The sequence below is a fragment of the Tamandua tetradactyla genome, chromosome 1, assembly GCF_023851605.1.
Source record: "Tamandua tetradactyla isolate mTamTet1 chromosome 1, mTamTet1.pri, whole genome shotgun sequence".
Lineage (NCBI taxonomy): Eukaryota > Metazoa > Chordata > Mammalia > Pilosa > Myrmecophagidae > Tamandua > Tamandua tetradactyla.
The window spans coordinates 99861236-99881187 of NC_135327.1; the positions used below are offsets into that span (position 1 = coordinate 99861236).

At 35.2% G+C, this 19952-nt stretch overlaps 1 protein-coding gene across 8 annotated transcripts in view; it reads right to left on the reverse strand.

Annotated features, from left to right (window-relative positions):
• Nucleotides 1-19952, reverse strand: part of STK31 (serine/threonine kinase 31) — a 147740-nt gene that overhangs the window by 51774 nt on the left and 76014 nt on the right. For all 8 annotated transcript variants that reach the window (XM_077121577.1, XM_077121602.1, XM_077121585.1 and 5 more), the window contains 5 exons: nucleotides 15514-15693; nucleotides 13400-13516; nucleotides 5902-6021; nucleotides 4579-4710; nucleotides 3157-3258 (listed from right to left, as the gene is read on the reverse strand). In XM_077121577.1, coding sequence (XP_076977692.1) covers nucleotides 3157-3258; nucleotides 4579-4710; nucleotides 5902-6021; nucleotides 13400-13516; nucleotides 15514-15693 — 651 coding nt within the window. The remainder of the gene's footprint in view (nucleotides 1-3156; nucleotides 3259-4578; nucleotides 4711-5901; nucleotides 6022-13399; nucleotides 13517-15513; nucleotides 15694-19952) is intronic.

The window sequence follows — 19952 nt, forward strand, 5'->3', positions numbered from 1 at the left end:
TTTCAATCTATGTTTATCCTTGGGTCTAAGATGCATTTCCTATAGACAGCATATAGATGGGTCCTGTTCTTTAATCCATTCTGCCAGTCTACGTCTTTTGATTGGGGAGTTTAATCCATTAACATTTAGTGTTATCACTGTACAGGCAGTACTTTCTTCTACCATTTTGCCTTTTAGATTTTATATGTCATATCTAATTTTCCTTCTCTTTACCTTTACTGATAGTCTTCATTCCTACACTCTTCTCCACATGTCTCTCTCCTGTCTTTTCCTATCTGTCTCTAGTGCTCCCCTTAGTATTTCTTGCAGAGCCAGTTTCTTGGTCTCAAATTCTCTCAGTGATTTTTTGTCTGAGAATGTTTTAATTTCTCCCTCATATTTGAAGGACAATTTTGCTGGATATAGAATTCTTGGTTGGAAGTTTTTCTCTTATAGTAATTTAAATATATCATCCCACTGTTCTTGCCTCCATGGTTTCTGCTGAGAAATCTATGCATAGTCTTATTGGGCTTCCCTTGTATATGATGGATTGTTTTCCTTTTCCTGCTTTCAAGATCCTCTCTTTCTCTTTGACATCTAACATTCTGATTAGTATGTCATTCAAGACATTAATATGTCTCGGAGTACATCTATTTGGATCAATTCCATTTGGTGTATGCTGTACTTCTTACACTTGTAATTTTAAGTCTTTCATAAGAGTTCGGAAATTTTCAATGATAATTTTCTCCATTAGTTTTTTTCTCCTTTTCCCTTCTCTTCTCCTTCTGGGACACCCACAGCACATATATTCGTGTTGTCATTCAATTCCCTGAGTCCCTGCTCATATTTTTCCATTCTTTTCCCTATATTTTCTTTTCCTTTTCAGATTTCAGATGTCCCGTCCTCCAATTCACTAATCCTATCTTCTGCCTCTTGAAATCTGGCATTGTAGCTTTCCATTTTTTTTTTTTTTTAATCTCTTCTACTGGGCTTTTCATTCCCTTAAGTTCTGTGATTTTTTTAAACTTTCAATTTCTTCTTTTTGTTCATTCCGTGCATTCTTTATATTCTCCCTCAATCCACTGATTTGATTTTTGATGAGGTGTTCCATGTCCGTTTGAACATTCTGAATTAATTAGTTTCAACTCCTGTATCTCACTTGAATTGCTGGTTTGTTCCTTTGATTGTACCATATCTTCAAGTTTCCTAGTATGATTTGTTTTTTTTGTTTTTTTGTTTTTTGCCGGCATTTAGGCATTTAATTACCTTAATTAGTTATTCTGGAGATTGTTTTCAGTTTTTTTAATCTAAGATTTTCTTGCTGGATGACTTTGTTCTCTCTCTGTTCTTCAAAAGTCAGTTCAGCTTATTCTGGACCTCTAGCTTAGGTTTTGTTTAACAGATCAGAATTTTTCAGTTCTTGGTTTCTTGTTTCTAGCTCTGCCTCTTTCCCTCTTAGGAGGATCTACTTAGATATTACAGATTCCAGCCAGATTTTCCCAGACCAAACTGGCCTCCTGTCAGGAGGAAAGCGTCACCTGTGTCAGTTTCCCTGCGGGTGAGACCCAGCAGATTGAAAGGCTTTCCTATGAAGCCTCTGGGCTCTCTGTTTTTCCTATCCTGCCCAATATGTGGTGCTTGTCTGTCTGCAGGTCCCAGCAGTATAAGGTGATGTGGTACTTTCAACTTCAGCAGACTCTCCTGGCTGGGGGATGGGGGAGACAGAAGAGAGGTTGTAGTCTGGTTTAAATCGCTTCGCTTTTCCAGACCCTGGGGTCCGAACTCTTGAGGGAGGGATTCCATCTGAGCTGGGCCCCACCCCTCTCCTGGGTAAGGCACAGGATCCAGACAAACACTCAAACAAGCTTAACTCTGCCTATAGCTGGGGCAGTGGAGCCTGAGAAGCCTTGCAGCTGTATCCAAAGAGCAGTCAAGCCATAGAAACACAGCCACCAAAATGAAAGAGAAAAATCCTTCTCAGAGCAGGACCCCTATTCCTCGGGTTTGCCAATCATGAGCTTAAGTTAGTATGTTGCTCTGTGTATCTCCAGGTCCTATGTGCCCCCTCCTTTCCTTCAGGGCCCAGACCTTTTCAAATTAAAAAAAAAAATTCTTTTTTTTTTTTCTTTTTTCATCAGCCCTGCCCCCTCTGCACCAGGACAAAAACCAACAACCTCCACTTTTACTAGAGGTTCAGCTGAGCTGGGGGCCTATTTTTAGTAGTCAGAACTTGTTAAACAATTCCACAACCGAAGTTTGGTTGCACTCAGCCCCTGTTCCTCGTCAACTCTCCTTCCTTTCCCCTCTGGGAAGCAGCCTATGGGGGAGAGGCACCAGCCACCACAGCTTGGGGAACTCATGGTTCTGGGTGGGCATGCAGCCGGTCCAGCTGGTCCAGACTGGTGTATGCTGTGTGTCAGGTCACTGATGTGGCCCCAGCAGTTGTTCTGTACTGTTTCTGGCTATTTATTAGGTGCTTTGGAGGACAAACTAAATTCCACACCTCACTAAGCCACCATCTTGGCCCCCTTCCAGGGATATCCAAAGTACTTTTTTTTTTTAACTAACTTGTTCCCCATAAGATTCCCAGGACAAAAAAATAGACAATATTTTTCCCATTTTTAAGTAGAAAATATACAAACTAATTCTTCCAAGGTCACAAAATTAATGGCACAATGGAGACTTAAGGTATAACTTCCCCCAAATCCAGTGGTTTTATATTCTTCAAATTAGGCTGCCCCATTAATATTTTCATTGCAGCATTATGCTGAAATGATATTCATCTAGAATTTAGTAAATAAAAATATTTAGACTTTAATATTAAACAGAAAAAAGCAGTAGACACAAGCAGAAAGAAGACTAAAGGGAAATAAGTCAATTTTTTGGTAAAATTTTAATGGTTAAATTTTTAATGGTAAAAAATTTCCATTTTTACCACTCAATTGGAAAGTTATAGTGACGTTTTTACTTCTTCTTAATTCTTTGTAATTTCCAAATTTGGAACAATGGTAATGAATTATTTTGTCACTGGAAAATAATTTCTAAATTCTCATAAACATTACTATGCCAAAATAACATCTCTAGCCTTGTGATTATAATCTACTTTACAAAATTTGCACCTGAATTCAATTTCTATAATAAAAACGAATTCAAAACTTCAAAGAATAAAATACTTACATATTCCTCCTGCTCATGATAAATTTCCTGAAAGACACTATCGTGCAACTGAGTTATTTCTTGTTTTATTTTCTCAATTTCAGATCCATCATGGTCATCAGACTTGAATCAGAAAGGAAAAAACTTATCTTACAGGCTTAGTAAAGCAAACTGAAACATGATTTCCAAGTAAAAATTAATATAATTTCTCTAGCAAATTGTTCTAATTTCTATGTATCCATTAAATACTTAGCACATAACATACCCACATAACACTTGTTGAATTAAAATAGATTAGTTATTCTAACACTGAATTTTCTAAGACCTACAAAAAAGAAATATAAAAAATAAAGACATAAAATCAATTACACAGATTTTCCTTGTCTCCTAATTTGCTATAGATTTTCTTCAAGAAAAAGAGGACCAACTGCCATCATAAAGTAAATGTAAGAATAGGAGTTAGAAGACAATTAAATTACATGAAATCTTTTTCTAAATGAGATTTGGTATAAATAAATATGTAGAAAAAAATAAAAAGGGTAAATGTGTGGAGTGTCTACTAGAGGAAAGACAAGGTAGAAATCACCAAGATGTCATAAAACTCCAAAGGTAATAAATAAGTTACATTAAAAGGCACATATACTTCAAAAGTCAGATACACACTGCAAAAGTTGAAAAATTAAATTTAAAAAGACCCAGTTTCCCATAGCCCAGAACAGGACAAAACTGGAAAAACCTTAAGCTATTAAATTAGTTCTGGAGCAGTCCCCAACCATTCCAATTAAGTGCTTTTTGGAAGGATTCTCATCTTAACTGTCTATCTCACTAACTGAGGAAGAGAGCTAAGTTAAGTTGGATTAAGACTTAGCTCTCTCTTTTGTAGTTAAAGTGAATCTTCAGAGAACACATAAAATTGCCATCTTAGTCACACAGTTTCAATCAAGAAGATTATAGCAGATTATATCATCCTAATCCACCCAGTTCTATTATCATATGAAAACAACTTAAAATATTTACAAGAAATATAATGCACAGCCATAAAAAAAGAGAGCTGAGAAGACGCACTACAATCTTAAAAATACTGTATGACAGAATTCTATCTTTGAGGGATATCACCTCAACAACTTGCATGTAATAGGCTTCTGTTATAATAAACATAACAGTCCAAGCCAAATGAATTTTTAATATTATTTTAAAATGCCCACGTTACTAAAAACCAAGGAAGCCATTTAAAATTATTTTAAAGACCATTTAATGACACAGGATAATGTTTACACTATTAATTTACACTATTAATTTAATCACAATTTTATTTACATAACAGTAAACAAGATAAAGTATATGCAATGAAATACGAATAATGGTTCTCTTATTTTAAAGATTGTATTCATGCATTACTTTTATGAAGCAGAGCCCAAGTATCAAAAGCAACGGTTTCCTTACTTCTTCCAAATTATTCTTTTCAACCAATTTCCATCTCAGTTGCGCTTTTAAGCTTTTCAGCTTCTTCTTAATGGAAAGTAAGTGATCCACATTGGGGCTCTTATTTAGCCATTCAATAATCTGCTTCTTAAACTAAGTGAGAGAAAGCATTACTATATTTTCAAGCACATCAGGCAACAATAATTACTGAACAGTCACTTCTTGACCATGCTATTTCTCCACTAAGATTCAAAAGAGTATTTACTGAGTTTCAGATTAAAATACTAAGAAAGTATAAACATACTACCAACTAATTTCTTAGTGATCCACAACTTTATTTAAAATAATATCAGTTCCAACAATAAAGTAACAAAGATAAAAGAAATATTCCAAGCTTAGAAGCATAGCGGTAAGAGTGTAATTTGGAATTGTGAGGATATAAGTTGAAATCGCCTTGCCCAAAAGCAGTTTTGCAGTATGTATCAAGTTTTAAGAATCTTAATTCCGTTTAACTGAGCAATTACAAATCTAGGAATCTAGCCTTAGGAAATATACACAAAAATTGTGTACAAACATTACATGCAGTGTTATTTATGGTAGAAAAAAATTTAACGTGACTTTAACATCCAATCAGATGAAAGGTTAAATCATGTTGTAAAGTCATACAAGGAATGACAATTTAGTCACTCAAAATGACATTACAGAAGAATTAATCACATGAAAGAACGTTTACAATACACCATTCAGTGAAGAAAATATTTTCAAAGTAGTTTACAAAACAACGCAAGGCATATATTATATATGCATACAGATAAAGCATCCAAAAAGGAAATACTCTAAAACTAACAGTGACTAACCATCTCTTAGGCTAAGGAATTAGACTAAGGAGATTATAAAAGCTTATATTTCTATATAGAGGAAATTTTCTACAGTAAAATTGTAGAAAGAAAAATGAGAATAAAGGTTATGTTCTTATGGTTTGAAGAAATAAGAAAATCAACAAATTTCAAACCTACTCATAAAACTCAAAATACTTATATCAAGAAAAACCACCATCTCCAATGTATGGTCAATTTAATTATATACCACTAACAATAACTACACTGTTTTCCTAGCAGTAAATAATTTACCTACACACTGAGTATCAAATTACTTGAGAAAAGTTCATTTAAAAATGCAAAGCACCAGGTGGTGGGGGGTGACTCAGTGGGAGAATTCTCGAATTCTCACCTGTCATGCCAGAGACCCGGGTCGATTTCCGGTGCCTGCCCATGCAAACAAACAAACAAAAAAAACTTGCAAAGCACCAATCCATAAGATCAATAAAAGAAAAAGTAATCCAACCTCAACACAGTCCTTGTACTTGGATTGTACTGTGGCAATGAGTCTTTCCTCTGAACGAATCTTTTGTAGTACTTGACTATACATATTTAAAATGATCTCCTTGTCCACATCGCCTTGCTCCTAAATAAAATCACATACATGGACTTATAAATAAAAGATTATCCCAAATACCTAAAACCTACAACAACAGATAAACTTCAGAGATGATGTCTTTGAAAAAGTTCTATACCCAGTACAAAATAATTCTTAAACACAAATCTTTTCCTTGCAGAAGAGAAACTGCTGACAAAATGCTCATATGGAAAATTTTACCCCATTACACTGTTACTCCTGAAGCTGTCTGGAATAAAGGGTTAAAGGAAATCTGAGGTACTAATATGCTAAATATAAGAACTAAACAATAAACACAACTTCAACACTTGAAATTATTTTTAGAAAACATCTATTAGTAACCATTTCTAAAAATCAAATCTGGGGAAGATGGCGGCTTAGTAAGACGCGCGGATCTTAGTTTCTTCTCCAGGACACCTACTAGGGGAGTAGAAACGATACAGAAAGCGCCCAAAGCCACAACAGAGATAAAAAAGACAGCGTACCCCATCCTGGAACGGCTGGCTGGCTGAGAGAAGCAGCTCGGGTGAGATCGCCGAGGCGCGCGGGCCTTACCGGGCGGGGTGGCAAGCGGCCGGAGTTACTCCCTTCCCCCTTCCCGGGCCGGCTGGGAGAATTGGAGAGGTGGTCCCCTGAAACCAAGGCGGCTGGCGCCCACACCACGCGCAGCCCCCGGACCAACTGAGAGAATTGGATCGGAAACCCCCAGGCTGCGGAGAACGGTGACCCCGTGACTCCCGGGGAACGTGCACTCTCTCGGGCGGGCCGCTGCCGCTGGCGCCCTCCCGCCACGCTTGTTGCCCAGGGCCGACTAGGAAATTCGGACGGGCTCTTTCCCTGGCTGCGGCGACCAGCAACCCTTCCTGCATTCGGACCCCGGGCCGGCTCAAGCCGCTTCGGCTAGCGAACCCCCAGGACGGCGAGAGTTTTCCAAAGTTTAAGGTCCCACAGCACCTTTTACTGGTGGGACCCGCAGACAAACGTGTGCCACGAGCGCCACCTACTGGGCAGGAAAAGAAAAGCAGAACCCAGAGATTTCACAGAAAAATATTACAACCTTGCTGGGTCCAACACCAAGAGAAATCTGAATAAATGCCCAGACGCCAGCAGCAGAAGATAACTGTCCACGCTCAAAAGATTGAGAATATGGCTCAGTCAAAGGAACAAACCAATAGCTCAAATGAGACACAAGAGCTGAGACAACTAATGCTGAATATACGAACAGAAATGGAAAACCTCTTCAAAAATGAAATCGATAAATTGAGGGAGGACATGAAGAGGACATGGGCTGAACATAAAGAAGAAATAGAAAAACTGAAAAAACAAATCGCAGAACTTATGGAAGTGAAGGATAAAGTAGCAAACATAGAAAAAATAATGGATAGCTACAATGATAGATTTAAAGAGACAGAAGATAGAATTAGTGATTTGGAGGATGGAACATCTGAATTCCAAAAAGAAACAGAAACTATAGGGAAAAGAATGGAAAAATTTGAACAGGGTATCAGGGAACTCAAGGACAATATGAACCGCACAAATATACGTGTTGTGGGTGTCCCAGAAGGAGAAGAGAAGGGAAAAGGAGGAGAAAAACTAATGGAAGAAATTATCACTGAAAATTTCCCAACTCTTATGAAAGACCTAAAATTACAGATCCAAGAAGTGCAGCGCACCCCAAAGAGATTAGACCCAAATAGGCGTTCTCCAAGACACTTACTAGTTAGAATGTCAGAGGTCAAAGAGAAAGAGAAGATCTTGAAAGCAGCAAGAGAAAAACAATCCATTACATACAAGGGAAACCCAATAAGACTTTGTGTAGATTTCTCAGCAGAAACCATGGAAGCTAGAAGACAGTGGGATGATATATTTAAAATACTAAAAGAGAAAAACTGCCAACCAAGACTCCTATATCCAGCAAAATTATCCTTCAAAAATGAGGGAGAAATTAAAACACTCTCAGACAAAAAGTCACTGAAAGAATTTGTGACCAAGAGACCAGCTCTGCAAGAAATACTAAAGGGAGCACTAGAGTCAGATACAAAAAGACAGAAGAGAGAGATATGGAAAAGAGTGTAGAAAGAAGGAAAATCAGATATGATATATATAATACAAAAGACAAAATGTTAGAGGAAAATATTATCCAAACAGTAATAACACTAAATGTCAATGGACTGAATTCCCCAATCAAAAGACATAGATTGGCAGAATGGATTAAAAAACAGGATCCTTCTATATGCTGTCTACAGGAAACACATCTTAGACCCAAAGATAAACATAGGTTGAAAGTGAAAGGTTGGGAAAAGATATTTCATGCAAATAACAACCAGAAAACAGCAGGAGTGGCTATACTAATATCCAACAAATTAGACTTCAAATGTAAAACAGTTAAAAGAGACAAAGAAGGACACTATATACTAATAAAAGGAACAATTAAACAAGAAGACATAACAATCATAAATATTTACGCACCAAATCAGAATGCCCCAAAATACGTGAGGAATATACTGCAAACATTGAAAAGGGAAATAGACTCATATACCATAATAGTTGGAGACTTCAACTCACCACTCTCATCAAGGGACAGAACATCTAGACAGAGGATCAACAAAGAAATAGAGAATCTGAATATTACTATAAATGAACTAGACTTAATAGACATTTATAGGACATTACATCCCACAACAGCAGGATACACCTTTTTCTCAAGTGCTCATGGATCATTCTCAAAGATAGACCATATGCTGGGTCACAAAGCAAGTCTCAACAAATTTAAAAAGATTGAAATCTTACACAACACTTTCTCGGACCATAAAGGAATGATGTTGGAAATCAATAATAGGCAGAGTGCCAGAAAATTCACAAATACGTGGAGGCTCAACAACACACTCCTAAACAACGACTGGGTCAAAGAAGAAATTGCAAGAGAAATTAGCAAATACCTCGAGGCGAATGAAAATGAAAACACAACATATCAAAACTTATGGGACGCAGCAAAGGCAGTGCTAAGAGGGAAATTTATTGCTCTAAATGCCTATATCAGAAAAGAAGAAAAGGCAAAAATTCAGGAATTAACTATCCATTTGGAAGAATTGGAGAAAGAACAGCAAGCTAACCCCAAAGCAAGCAAAAGGAAAGAAATAACAAAGATTAGAGCACAAATAAATGAAATTGAAAACATGAAAACAATAGAGAAAATCAATAAGGCCAGAAGTTGGTTCTATGAGAAAATCAATAAGATTGATGGGCCCTTAGCAAGATTGACAAAAAGAAGAGAGAGGATGCAAATAAATAAGATCAGAAATGGAAGAGGAGACATAACTACTGACCTCACAGAAATAAAGGAGGTAATAACAGGATACTATGAACAACTTTACGCTAATAAATACAACAATTTAGAGGAAATGGACGGGTTCCTGGAAAGACATGAACAACCAACTTTGACTCAAGAAGACATAGATGACCTCAACAAACCAATCACAAGTAAAGAAATTGAATTAGTCATTCAAAAGCTTCCTAAAAAGAAAAGTCCAGGACCAGATGGCTTCACATGTGAATTCTACCAAACGTTCCAGAAAGAATTAGTACCAATTCTCTTCAAACTCTTCAAAAAAATCGAAGTGGAGGGAAAACTACCTAATTCATTCTATGAAGCCAACATCACCCTCATACCAAAACCAGGCAAAGATATTACAAAAAAAGAAAACTACAGACCAATCTCTCTAATGAATACAGATGCAAAAATCCTCAATAAAATTCTAGCAAATCGTATCCAACAACACATTAAAAGAATTATACATCATGACCAAGTAGGATTCATCCCAGGTATGCAAGGATGGTTCAACATAAGAAAATCAATTAATGTAATACACCATATCAACAAATCAAAGCAGAAAAATCACATGATCATCTCAATTGATGCAGAGAAGGCATTTGACAAGATTCAACATCCTTTCCTGTTGAAAACACTTCAAAAGATAGGAATACAAGGGAACTTCCTTAAAATGATAGAGGGAATATATGAAAAACCCACAGCTAATATCATCCAATGGGGAAAAATTGAAAACTTTCCCCCTAAGATCAGGAACAAGACAAGGATGTCCACTATCACCACTATTATTCAACATTGTGTTGGAGGTTCTAGCCAGAGCAATTAGACAAGAAAAAGAAATACAAGGCATCAAAATTGGAAAGGAAGAAGTAAAACTATCACTGTTTGCAGACGATATGATACTATACGTCGAAAACCCGGAAAAATCCACAACAAAACTACTAGAGCTAATAAATGAGTACAGCAAAGTAGCAGGTTACAAGATCAACATTCAAAAATCTGTAGCATTTCTATACACTAGTAATGAACAAGCTGAGGGGGAAATCAAGAAACGAATCCCATTTACAATTGCAACTAAAAGAATAAAATACCTAGGAATAAATTTAACTAAAGAGACAAAAAACCTATATAAAGAAAACTACAAAAAACTGCTAAAAGAAATCACAGAAGACCTAAATACATGGAAGGGCATACCGTGTTCATGGATTGGAAGACTAAATATAGTTAAGATGTCAATCCTACCTAAATTGATTTACAGATTCAATGCAATACCAATCAAAATCCCAACAACTTATTTTTCAGAAATAGAAAAACCAATAAGCAAATTTATCTGGAAGGGCAGGGTGCCCCGAATTGCTAAAAACATCTTGAGGAAAAAAAACGAAGCTGGAGGTCTCGCGCTGCCTGACTTTAAGGCATATTATGAAGCCACAGTGGTCAAAACAGCATGGTATTGGCATAAAGATAGATATATCGACCAATGGAATCGAATACAGTGCTCAGATATAGACCCTCTCATCTATGGACATTTGATCTTTGATAAGGCAGTCAAGCCAACTCACCTGGGACAGAGCAGTCTCTTCAATAAATGGTGCCTAGAGAACTGGATATCCATATGCAAAAGAATGAAAGAAGACCCATCTCTCACACCCTATACAAAAGTTAACTCAAAATGGATCAAAGATCTAAACATTAAGTCTAAGACCATAAAACAGTTAGAAGAAAATGTTGGGAGATATCTTATGGATCTTACAACTGGAGGCGGTTTTATGGACCTTAAACCTAAAGCAAGAGCACTGAAGAAGGAAATAAATAAATGGGAACTCCTCAAAATTAAACACTTTTGTGCATCAAAGAACTTCATCAAGAAAGTAGAAAGACAGCCTTCACAATGGGAGACAATATTTGGAAATGATATATCAGATAAAGGTCTAGTATCCAGAATTTATAAAGAGATTGTTCATCTCAACAACAAAAAGACAGCCAACCCAATTACAAAATGGGAAAAAGACTTGAACAGACACCTCTCAGAAGAGGAAATACGGATGGCCAAGAGGCACATGAAGAGATGCTCAATGTCCCTGGCCATTAGAGAAATGCAAATCAAAACCACAATGAGATATCATCTCACACCCACCAGAATGGCCATTATCAACAAAACGGAAAATGACAAGTGCTGGAGAGGATGCGGAGAAAGAGGCACACTTATCCACTGTTGGTGGGAATGTCAAAGGGTGCAACCACTGTGGAAGGCAGTTTGGCGGTTCCTCAAAAAGCTGAATATAGAATTGCCATACGACCCAGCAATACCATTGCTAGGTATCTACTCAAAGGACTTAAGGGCAAAGACACAAACGGACATTTGCACACCAATGTTTATAGCAGCATTATTTACAATTGCAAAGAGATGGAAACAGCCAAAATCTCCATCAACAGAAGAGTGGCTAAACAAACTCTGGTATATACATACGATGGAATATTATGCAGCTTTAAGACAAGATAAACTTATGAACCATGTAATAACATGGATGGACCTAGAGAATATTATGCTGAGTGAATCCAGCCAAAAACTAAAGGACAAATACTGTATGGTCCCACTGATGTGAACCGACATTCGAGAATAAACTTGAAATATGTCATTGGTAACAGAGTTCAGCAGGAGTTAGAAACAGGGTAAGACAATGGGTAATTGAAGCTGAAGGGATACAGACTGTGCAACAGGACTAGATACAAAAACTCAAAAATGGACAGCACAATAATACCTAATTGTAAAGTAATCATGTTAAAACACTGAATGAAGCTGCATCTGAGCTATAGGTTTTTGTTTTGTTTTGTTTTGTTTTGTTTTGATTTTACTATTATTACTTTTATTTTTTTCTCTATATTAACATTCTATATCTTTTTCGGTTATGTTGCTAGTTCTTCTAAACCAATGCAAATGTACTAAGAAATGATGATCATGCATCTATGTGATGATGTTAAGAATTAATGATTGCATGTGTAGAATGGTATGATCTCTAAATGTTGGGTTAATTTCTTTTTTCCGTTAATTAAAAAAAAAAAAAAAAGAGAAGGGATAATTGGAGATGAAGGGATACAGACTGTACAACGGGACTGGATATAAAAACTCAGAAATGGACAGCACAATACTACCCAATTGTAATGCAATTATGTTAAAACACTGAATGAAGCTGCATGTGAGGTATAGGGTTTTTGTTTTTGTTTTTTTTGTTTTTTTTTCTTTCTATTATTGTTTTAATTCTTATTCTGTTGTCTTTTTATTTCTTTTTCTAAATCGATGCAAATGTACTAAGAAATGATGAATATGCAACTATGTGATGTTATTAAGAATTACTGATTGTACATGTAGATTGGAATGATTTCTAATTGTTTTGTTAATTCTTTTTTTAATTAATAAAAAAAAAATAATAAAAAAAAAAAAATCAAATCTGACTAAACTACCTAAATAGGGAATATTTAACAAATAGAGAAATATAGTAGTGCATAATGTTTTAATACCAATATGGATAAAACTGCAAAAAAAGAAAACGAAAGACATAACCACTGAGATTTTGGGAAACAGCCTGAACAACTGGGAAAGCATCCCAATGAACAATACTAACATTACAAAATACTCTTTTGAGGGGCTATCCTAATTTTTAACTTGACACAAAGAAATACAGAATATAGATAATAGAGAAAGGGAGCTACTCATCAATCTTAGGTGTCCACTTTCAGACCATTCCCAGATTTTCCTTTAAGTTTTCACAAATTCTAAGGAGGCTTTTCTCTTAATCAGCGGGTATGATGGGCTCAAGATCAAATAATATGGAATCTGATACACAGACTAAGATGGGTTTTCTTAGAATTAAACATTGTTATTTTAAAATGTGAAAAGTCCTATTACAATCAAAATGGAAAAATAAGACTGCATTGCAGCATGGCAGAATTATCAAAAAGTCTTATAAATGGAAAGCTAAAATCACTCATTATTTTCTGAGTAGCAAGATAAACCATATTACTTCAAAGGAAGTAATAATAAAGACTACCAATACTCACAATCAGAGATATTTCCAGCTCTTTGCAAACAGTTGATTCAGTCTTCTCTAGGATTTCATCAACATTGCCAACTGTGTCTTCAGAAGTCAGTGATTCTTCCATAGTTAGATCAAAAACCTCATTTGCAAAAATTAAAAACATGAAATATCACAATTAAATTAACAGTCAACATATACTTAAAATTAGAAGCAGGGCATTAACCTATTTACTGGGAAATGAGGGTGAAATAAGGATACATGAGAAAGATAAAGCTCCTACACTCATAAAACTTATGCATCTGAAGAGAAGAAACATACAAATATCAGACATCTAGAGAAAACACATACTTTTAAAAGTAATTAGTGGTTTAAAAAGGTAACAGGACAATCTAGAAGAAAAATATGAGGAAAAAAACAGGGACAAGACCAAAAAAGGAAGACCAAAAAGGTGTTTTTTGAGAATAGTAACAGGAACAGTCTTGTCTCAACCTGATCGGTAAATGGTAACGGTAAAGAACAGTGAATGCTCAAGTGGCAAGCTTAAATTGATAATTAGTAGGAAGACAATATGAGCTCTTGACAAAAAAAAAAGGATATGTTCATATCTGGTACTTACTGGTCACCTACTAATATTCAGGCATCTTGAGATAAAAAATTAAAGATTAAACCCAGAATGGTTTCAATCTCATAAGGAAAACAAGGATATTTTTATAACAGGAAATAGACTTTATAATAAGGTATAAAATCAGAGATCTAAAACAAAAGATACAGAATATAAGGGTCACAAGCAGTCACTCTGAGTTCACAGATTTAGGTCTACTGGTTATAAGGACCTAGATTAGGAAAATACATACATAAATATGTAGAAAAGGAAATGTAGCCACAACTTGATAATTAACTCAGACAGAAACAAACTTACAATCAGTAACAAGAAATAGGTGACTCTATCCCTTTCTGAGAAAGTGATAAAGCAGGTGGAAGAGCAGAGAATCAGGAACAAAATTAAGCCAAAATTCAATTAGTTCTGAATGCATTAGGCAAAACCACATGCCCCAAGCCTTTTGGAAAATTACATGGGATTTTTACTGATAATAAACAAGAACTAAAAAGAATGATACATAAAACATCTTTTCTAATATCAACTGAGATTAATGTTACCTATTTATTGTATATATATATTTAAGATCTTTAAGATAGCTAAAACTTAAAAGACTTAAACACTGCCAAAAATTAATGTCATTTTAACCATGACTAGTCAGCCACTAAATTTTTTAATATTTTTATTGTGAAATATAACATATATACAGAAAAGTAATAAATTTCAAAGAACAGTTTAACAAGTAGTTATAGAACAAATTTCAAAGTACAGTATGGGCTACAGTTCCACAATTTCAGGTATTTCCTTATGGCTGTTCTAATATACCAGAAACTAGAAAGAAATATCTACATAACTCAATAGTCATAATCCTTTGTTAAATTCTAACTTCTCTGTTATAACTCCTCCCTCTCATTTGATCCTTCTCTCAATCCTCAGGGATATTTGGGCAGTTACCATTTTAACTTGAGCATGTTGAAAAGGGGTAGGGGAACGCAACTGGTTGATGTCTGGGAAAGAATGGTACCTCTAAGTTTCAAGGCTTATCTGGCATAGGAACACTTTGGAAGTTCTAAGTTTCTGAAAAATAAACTTAATAAGTAAAACATTTATAGAGTTTTAGAGCCCTAGGTTAGCCACAAAATTTTAAAACATGTATCTATCGCTGAAAAAGAAATCAAAATCAAGATGAAAGCTCTACTACTTCCCAAATCACAAATAGATGTACTCATAACCTTATGTCTACATTATACCTGTAAAATATACACTACACTTGTAATAAACTCCAGTGATATTATCTAACACCTATAGCCTGATTAGGATTGTTTTCATATATGTCCTAAATAGAGAAATGTAAATCCCTCCATCCCAAACTCATGCCCAAGTATATGCTTGTTCTCTCACTCTCTCCCTCTTTCTTTTCCTCCCTTTCTCATTCTTTCCCTCTCTCTCAAAGAAAAGAAATAAATTACATGTGGAAAATAAAAAAGGAAAACAGTCTTGTTTATGCTACAAACACCACTGGGCAGAGTTCTTATTACCTTTGAGGTACTATGGAACCATTCTACGAGACGTTGTAGAGAAGCCTCTGTTTCACTTCTAACATTACGGAATTCCTCTCTTTTACCACTCTTCCATTCATAAAATTTCTTAAGTATTTCTTCAGAGTATGTCCCTTCTTTGGCCTGTCCATACACTGCTTCTAAGGAAGCTGACAAATCCTGCAGGGAGATATATTTTCATTTCCTAAAATATTTATTAACTACATGTTATCATTCAAGCATTGTGTGAGGATACAAGAGACACAAAAGCAATACATTGAGTCCTCATCCTTGAGAACTTTATAAAATAAAATAGAATCATACAAAGAGATGAAACCAATACAAAACTACCTAAAAGTTATTTTACTTGGACTCTATAAGTAGAATTAAGTATGATAACTGAATTAAAGCTGCAAATAAAAATCTTTACGCTTTAAGTTTCTAATTAAGTAGAAATTACCTTTTTTCCTAACTTTAAATAAGAATCACTGCTGTTTGTCCTGTCCATGGAAATTCCCAACTTACCCAAAGTAAAAATAAACTACACAACAAAATATACAATATAATTCAAGTACGAAAAGACATTAAACAAATATGTGTATTTAAAAACAAAATAAAATTAAAAGGAGTAGAAGAAACAATACAGGAAGCCAGCACAGCTTCCTAGCTTTCTCCATAATCAATCCTGAGAAATGTTACAGAAACGGGGAAAATTTGAGAGCCCAAAAAATTTTATCACGAAAACTAGGAGAATCCCTTGGAAAGACAGAGGATGGTTGGTGCTCAGTACTAAATGAATACAGGCAATGCAAGTGGGAGAAGGATACACAGGATATCCAGTGGGAATGAGAGCCTTCTTTGTATCCCCTTCTTTCTCCCTTCATATTGGACAGGAAAGCAGCAACAACAACCCAGAGGCAATGGGTTTATACAAGCACAGCACAGGAACCTAGATGAGTCAAAAATTAACAACTAGTACAGAACAGTTAGCTAGACCCTCAGCATTCTCTCCCTACCCCTTTTCCTTCATCACTAGATAGGTACTTAAAAAAAAAAAAAGTAGTAACCCCTGAAAAACCTGAGTGGCTTTTACAGAAGGACTTGGAGGTTCACTGAAGAGTAAAATAATCTTGGAGAGAAGCAAATAAGGAAGTATCTGACCTCAGATTACAACACTTGAAGCTCTCTACCCTGAGAAATACTCCCATCTTAAACCCTAAACACACCTGAAGTCATAGAAGTTGTGAGCGAGGCTTTCACCCTCCTCTACCACACTATCCATCACATTATCTCGACTTCCACATATCAGCCCAGAACTAAAGTATCTCATAATCCCAAGGAAATAAAAGACCATGGGGGAAAGGAGAGGAGAAATTCAGTACTACGAAATATGTGAATAATATAAGCCTTCTGAAAGAAATACAATAAACTAAATCATCTAATAAAGAAAAAGCAAATTCACCAGCCCACATATTAAGAACTCAGTATAAGCATAACACACATTTTCACCAAAAAGAGAAGCTTATGAAAACAAAAAGTAATTATAAGTAATAACTAACTGAAGATAATGGGTATGAAGGAAACAATCTCTGAAACAAAGAGCATAATAGATTGGCTAAATGGCAAAACAGATACAGCTAGAGAACCAATAACTGAGTTAGACTGTTAAGAAGAGAATCCATTCAAAAAGACACAGGAAGAAACAAAAAGAAAAATGGAAGAAAAAATTAAAACATATGAAGGAAAGAAGTAGAAGTTTAAATATCTATAATAGTCTCCAAATAAGAGGAAAAGTAAATGTGGTGGGAAGAAGACAGTATTTTAAGAAATAATCACCAAGTACTTCCTAGAATCAAAGAAACATATAAGACCACAAGATACCAAGGTTCAGAGAATACTTGGTGGACAGATTAAATCTAAATTTAAGCATGTTATAGTGTGATTTAAGAACCAAGTTAAGAGGGTGGACCACAGTGGCTCAGCAGACAGAGCTCTTGCCTGCCATGCCAGAGACCTGGGTTCATTTCCCAGTGCCTGCCCATGTGGGGAAAAAAAAAAAACAGAACCAAGTCAAGAGAAAACTTTTTAAAGCTTTCAGAAGTAAAAAGATCACTTACAGAAAAACAAAATGATATCAGACTTTTCAAACCATTAAGGAAATAAGTCATCAATGGATTACTATCAAAAAGCTAAAGGAAAAAATGGCCTTTGAACCTAGTATTTTATAGCTAGCTAAACAAAAATGGGTAAAGGTGAGACAAATAAAATATTCTGAGACATTCAACACCTCACAAATTCAACCACACAAAAACCTCTGAAAGCACTCTTAGAGAAAATATTCCAATACACAAAGAAATCCAAGAGGTAGACAATAAGAGTGAAAAAGAACTCTAAAGTTTATTATTTAATTAAGCTCTTACAAACAATAGCCATAACAATCTGGAACAACAATCATGATGACTGTTGATTTTGTGGAGGAAAGCTATAGACTAAAAAGGAAGATATCAAAGGCAGGAAAGAATGTTCTTAGATATTAGAGGTGGAAGCTGAAAGAGAAAAAAAGAAACTACGATAAATAGAAATACAAAATAAGACCACAGAAATAAGTTCTAATAAAACTGTAATTATAAACATATAAATCAATTAACTTACAATCAAAAGACAGATTTAAAGATTGATGGGCTTCTTAAAAAACAATCCATTAATAAGCTGCCTAAAAGATATATTTTAAATATTAGATGCAAAAAAGGTTAAAATAAAGGAAGGAAAAAAGAAAAGCTATACGAAGCAAATATTAACCAAAAAGAGAGATGGGATAGAAAACAATATAAAATTTTTTTCCAAAATATCCTAAAGGAAAAACCTGCTTTAAAAACAACTTTATATATAAATATATACATGAATACATTAACATCTACATCTAACAATACAGTACTGAAATATTTTTAACAGAAAGAATAACAGGGACAAATAGATATAGTGCATATATTTAACAAACATATCTCAAAAACCAATGTCACTATGTGATGGTGTGATTGTGAAAACCTTGTGTCTGATGCCCCTTTTATCTACAGTATGGACAGATGAGTAAAATATATGGATTAAAAATAAGCAAATAATAGGGGGAACAAATATTAAAATAAATTTAGTAGACTGAAATGCTAGTGATCAATGAAAGGGAGTGGTAAGGGGTATAGAAAAAAATAGGGGAAACAAAGGCTAAAATATATTGGATAGATGGAAATACTAGCAGTCAATGAGAGGGAAGGGTAAGGGGTATGGTATGTATGAGTTTTTTTCTTTTTTCTTTTTATCTTTTTCTGAATTGATGCAAATGTTTTAAGAAATGATCATGGTAATGAATATACAATGTTGTGATGATACTGTGAGTTATTGATTATATACCAAGAATGGAATGATCATATGGTAAAAATGTTTGTATTTGTATGTTATGTTTAAAAAAAATTTTTAATTAAAAAAAAAATTGATGCACTTATCAGACCAAAAATTAGCTACGATATAGGATACTGAAGAAAAAATAACAGAAATATGTTTGGAATTTCCCACCAAGAAATCCTAGATTACTTTCATTTTGAATTTAGGAGGAATGGTCATAAATGGTAGCCCATAGTCATGCATGTTAGCCCACTAAAGAGAATCATTAATGCTTTAGAAATTAGAAATCATGAAATTTTAATATCTTTGACTGGCCTTCATTATAGAAATAAAAGTTATATTTCTAAGTATTTGAACAATATAAGTAATAATCAAACTATCTCTCAGTAAAACAAAAAGAAATTTGAAGAATATTCTGGTGAACGAGATGAATACTAAAAATGGAGGTAAGCTGGATATGGTAAAAAGGTTAGATTCATGTGTCAACTTGGCCGGGTGGTGATACCTGTTTGTCTGGTTGGGCAAGTGCTGGCCTGTCTGTTGCAATGAGGACATTTCATAGAATTAATCATGATCATGCCAGCTACATCCACAGCTGATTACATTTGTCTTCTGCAATGAGTAATGCTTAATCTGATCACTGGAAGCCTTTTAAGGAAGTTCAGAAGAGACAGGCCCTTCCTGACTCGGCTGGTGAGCCTCTCCTGTGGACTTCGTCCAGACCCTCCATTGAAGTTGTTGGCTTCACAGCCTGCCCTGCAGATTTTGGACTCTGCATTCCCACGGTCACGTGAGACACTTTAATAAATTTTATATTTGCAAGTGTTCTCTGTTGATTCTGTTTCTCTAGAGAACCCTAACTAATACAAGTCCATTAAGATTAAACTTTGGAGAGGGGACAAGATGATGGCTTAGCGAGAGGTGGAATTTAGTTCATCCTCCAGAGCAGCTAGTAAATAGCCAGGAGCAGTACAGAATAACTGCTACGGCCACATCAGTGTCCGAATATAGTGTACACCAGTATGGACAAGCTGGACCGGCTG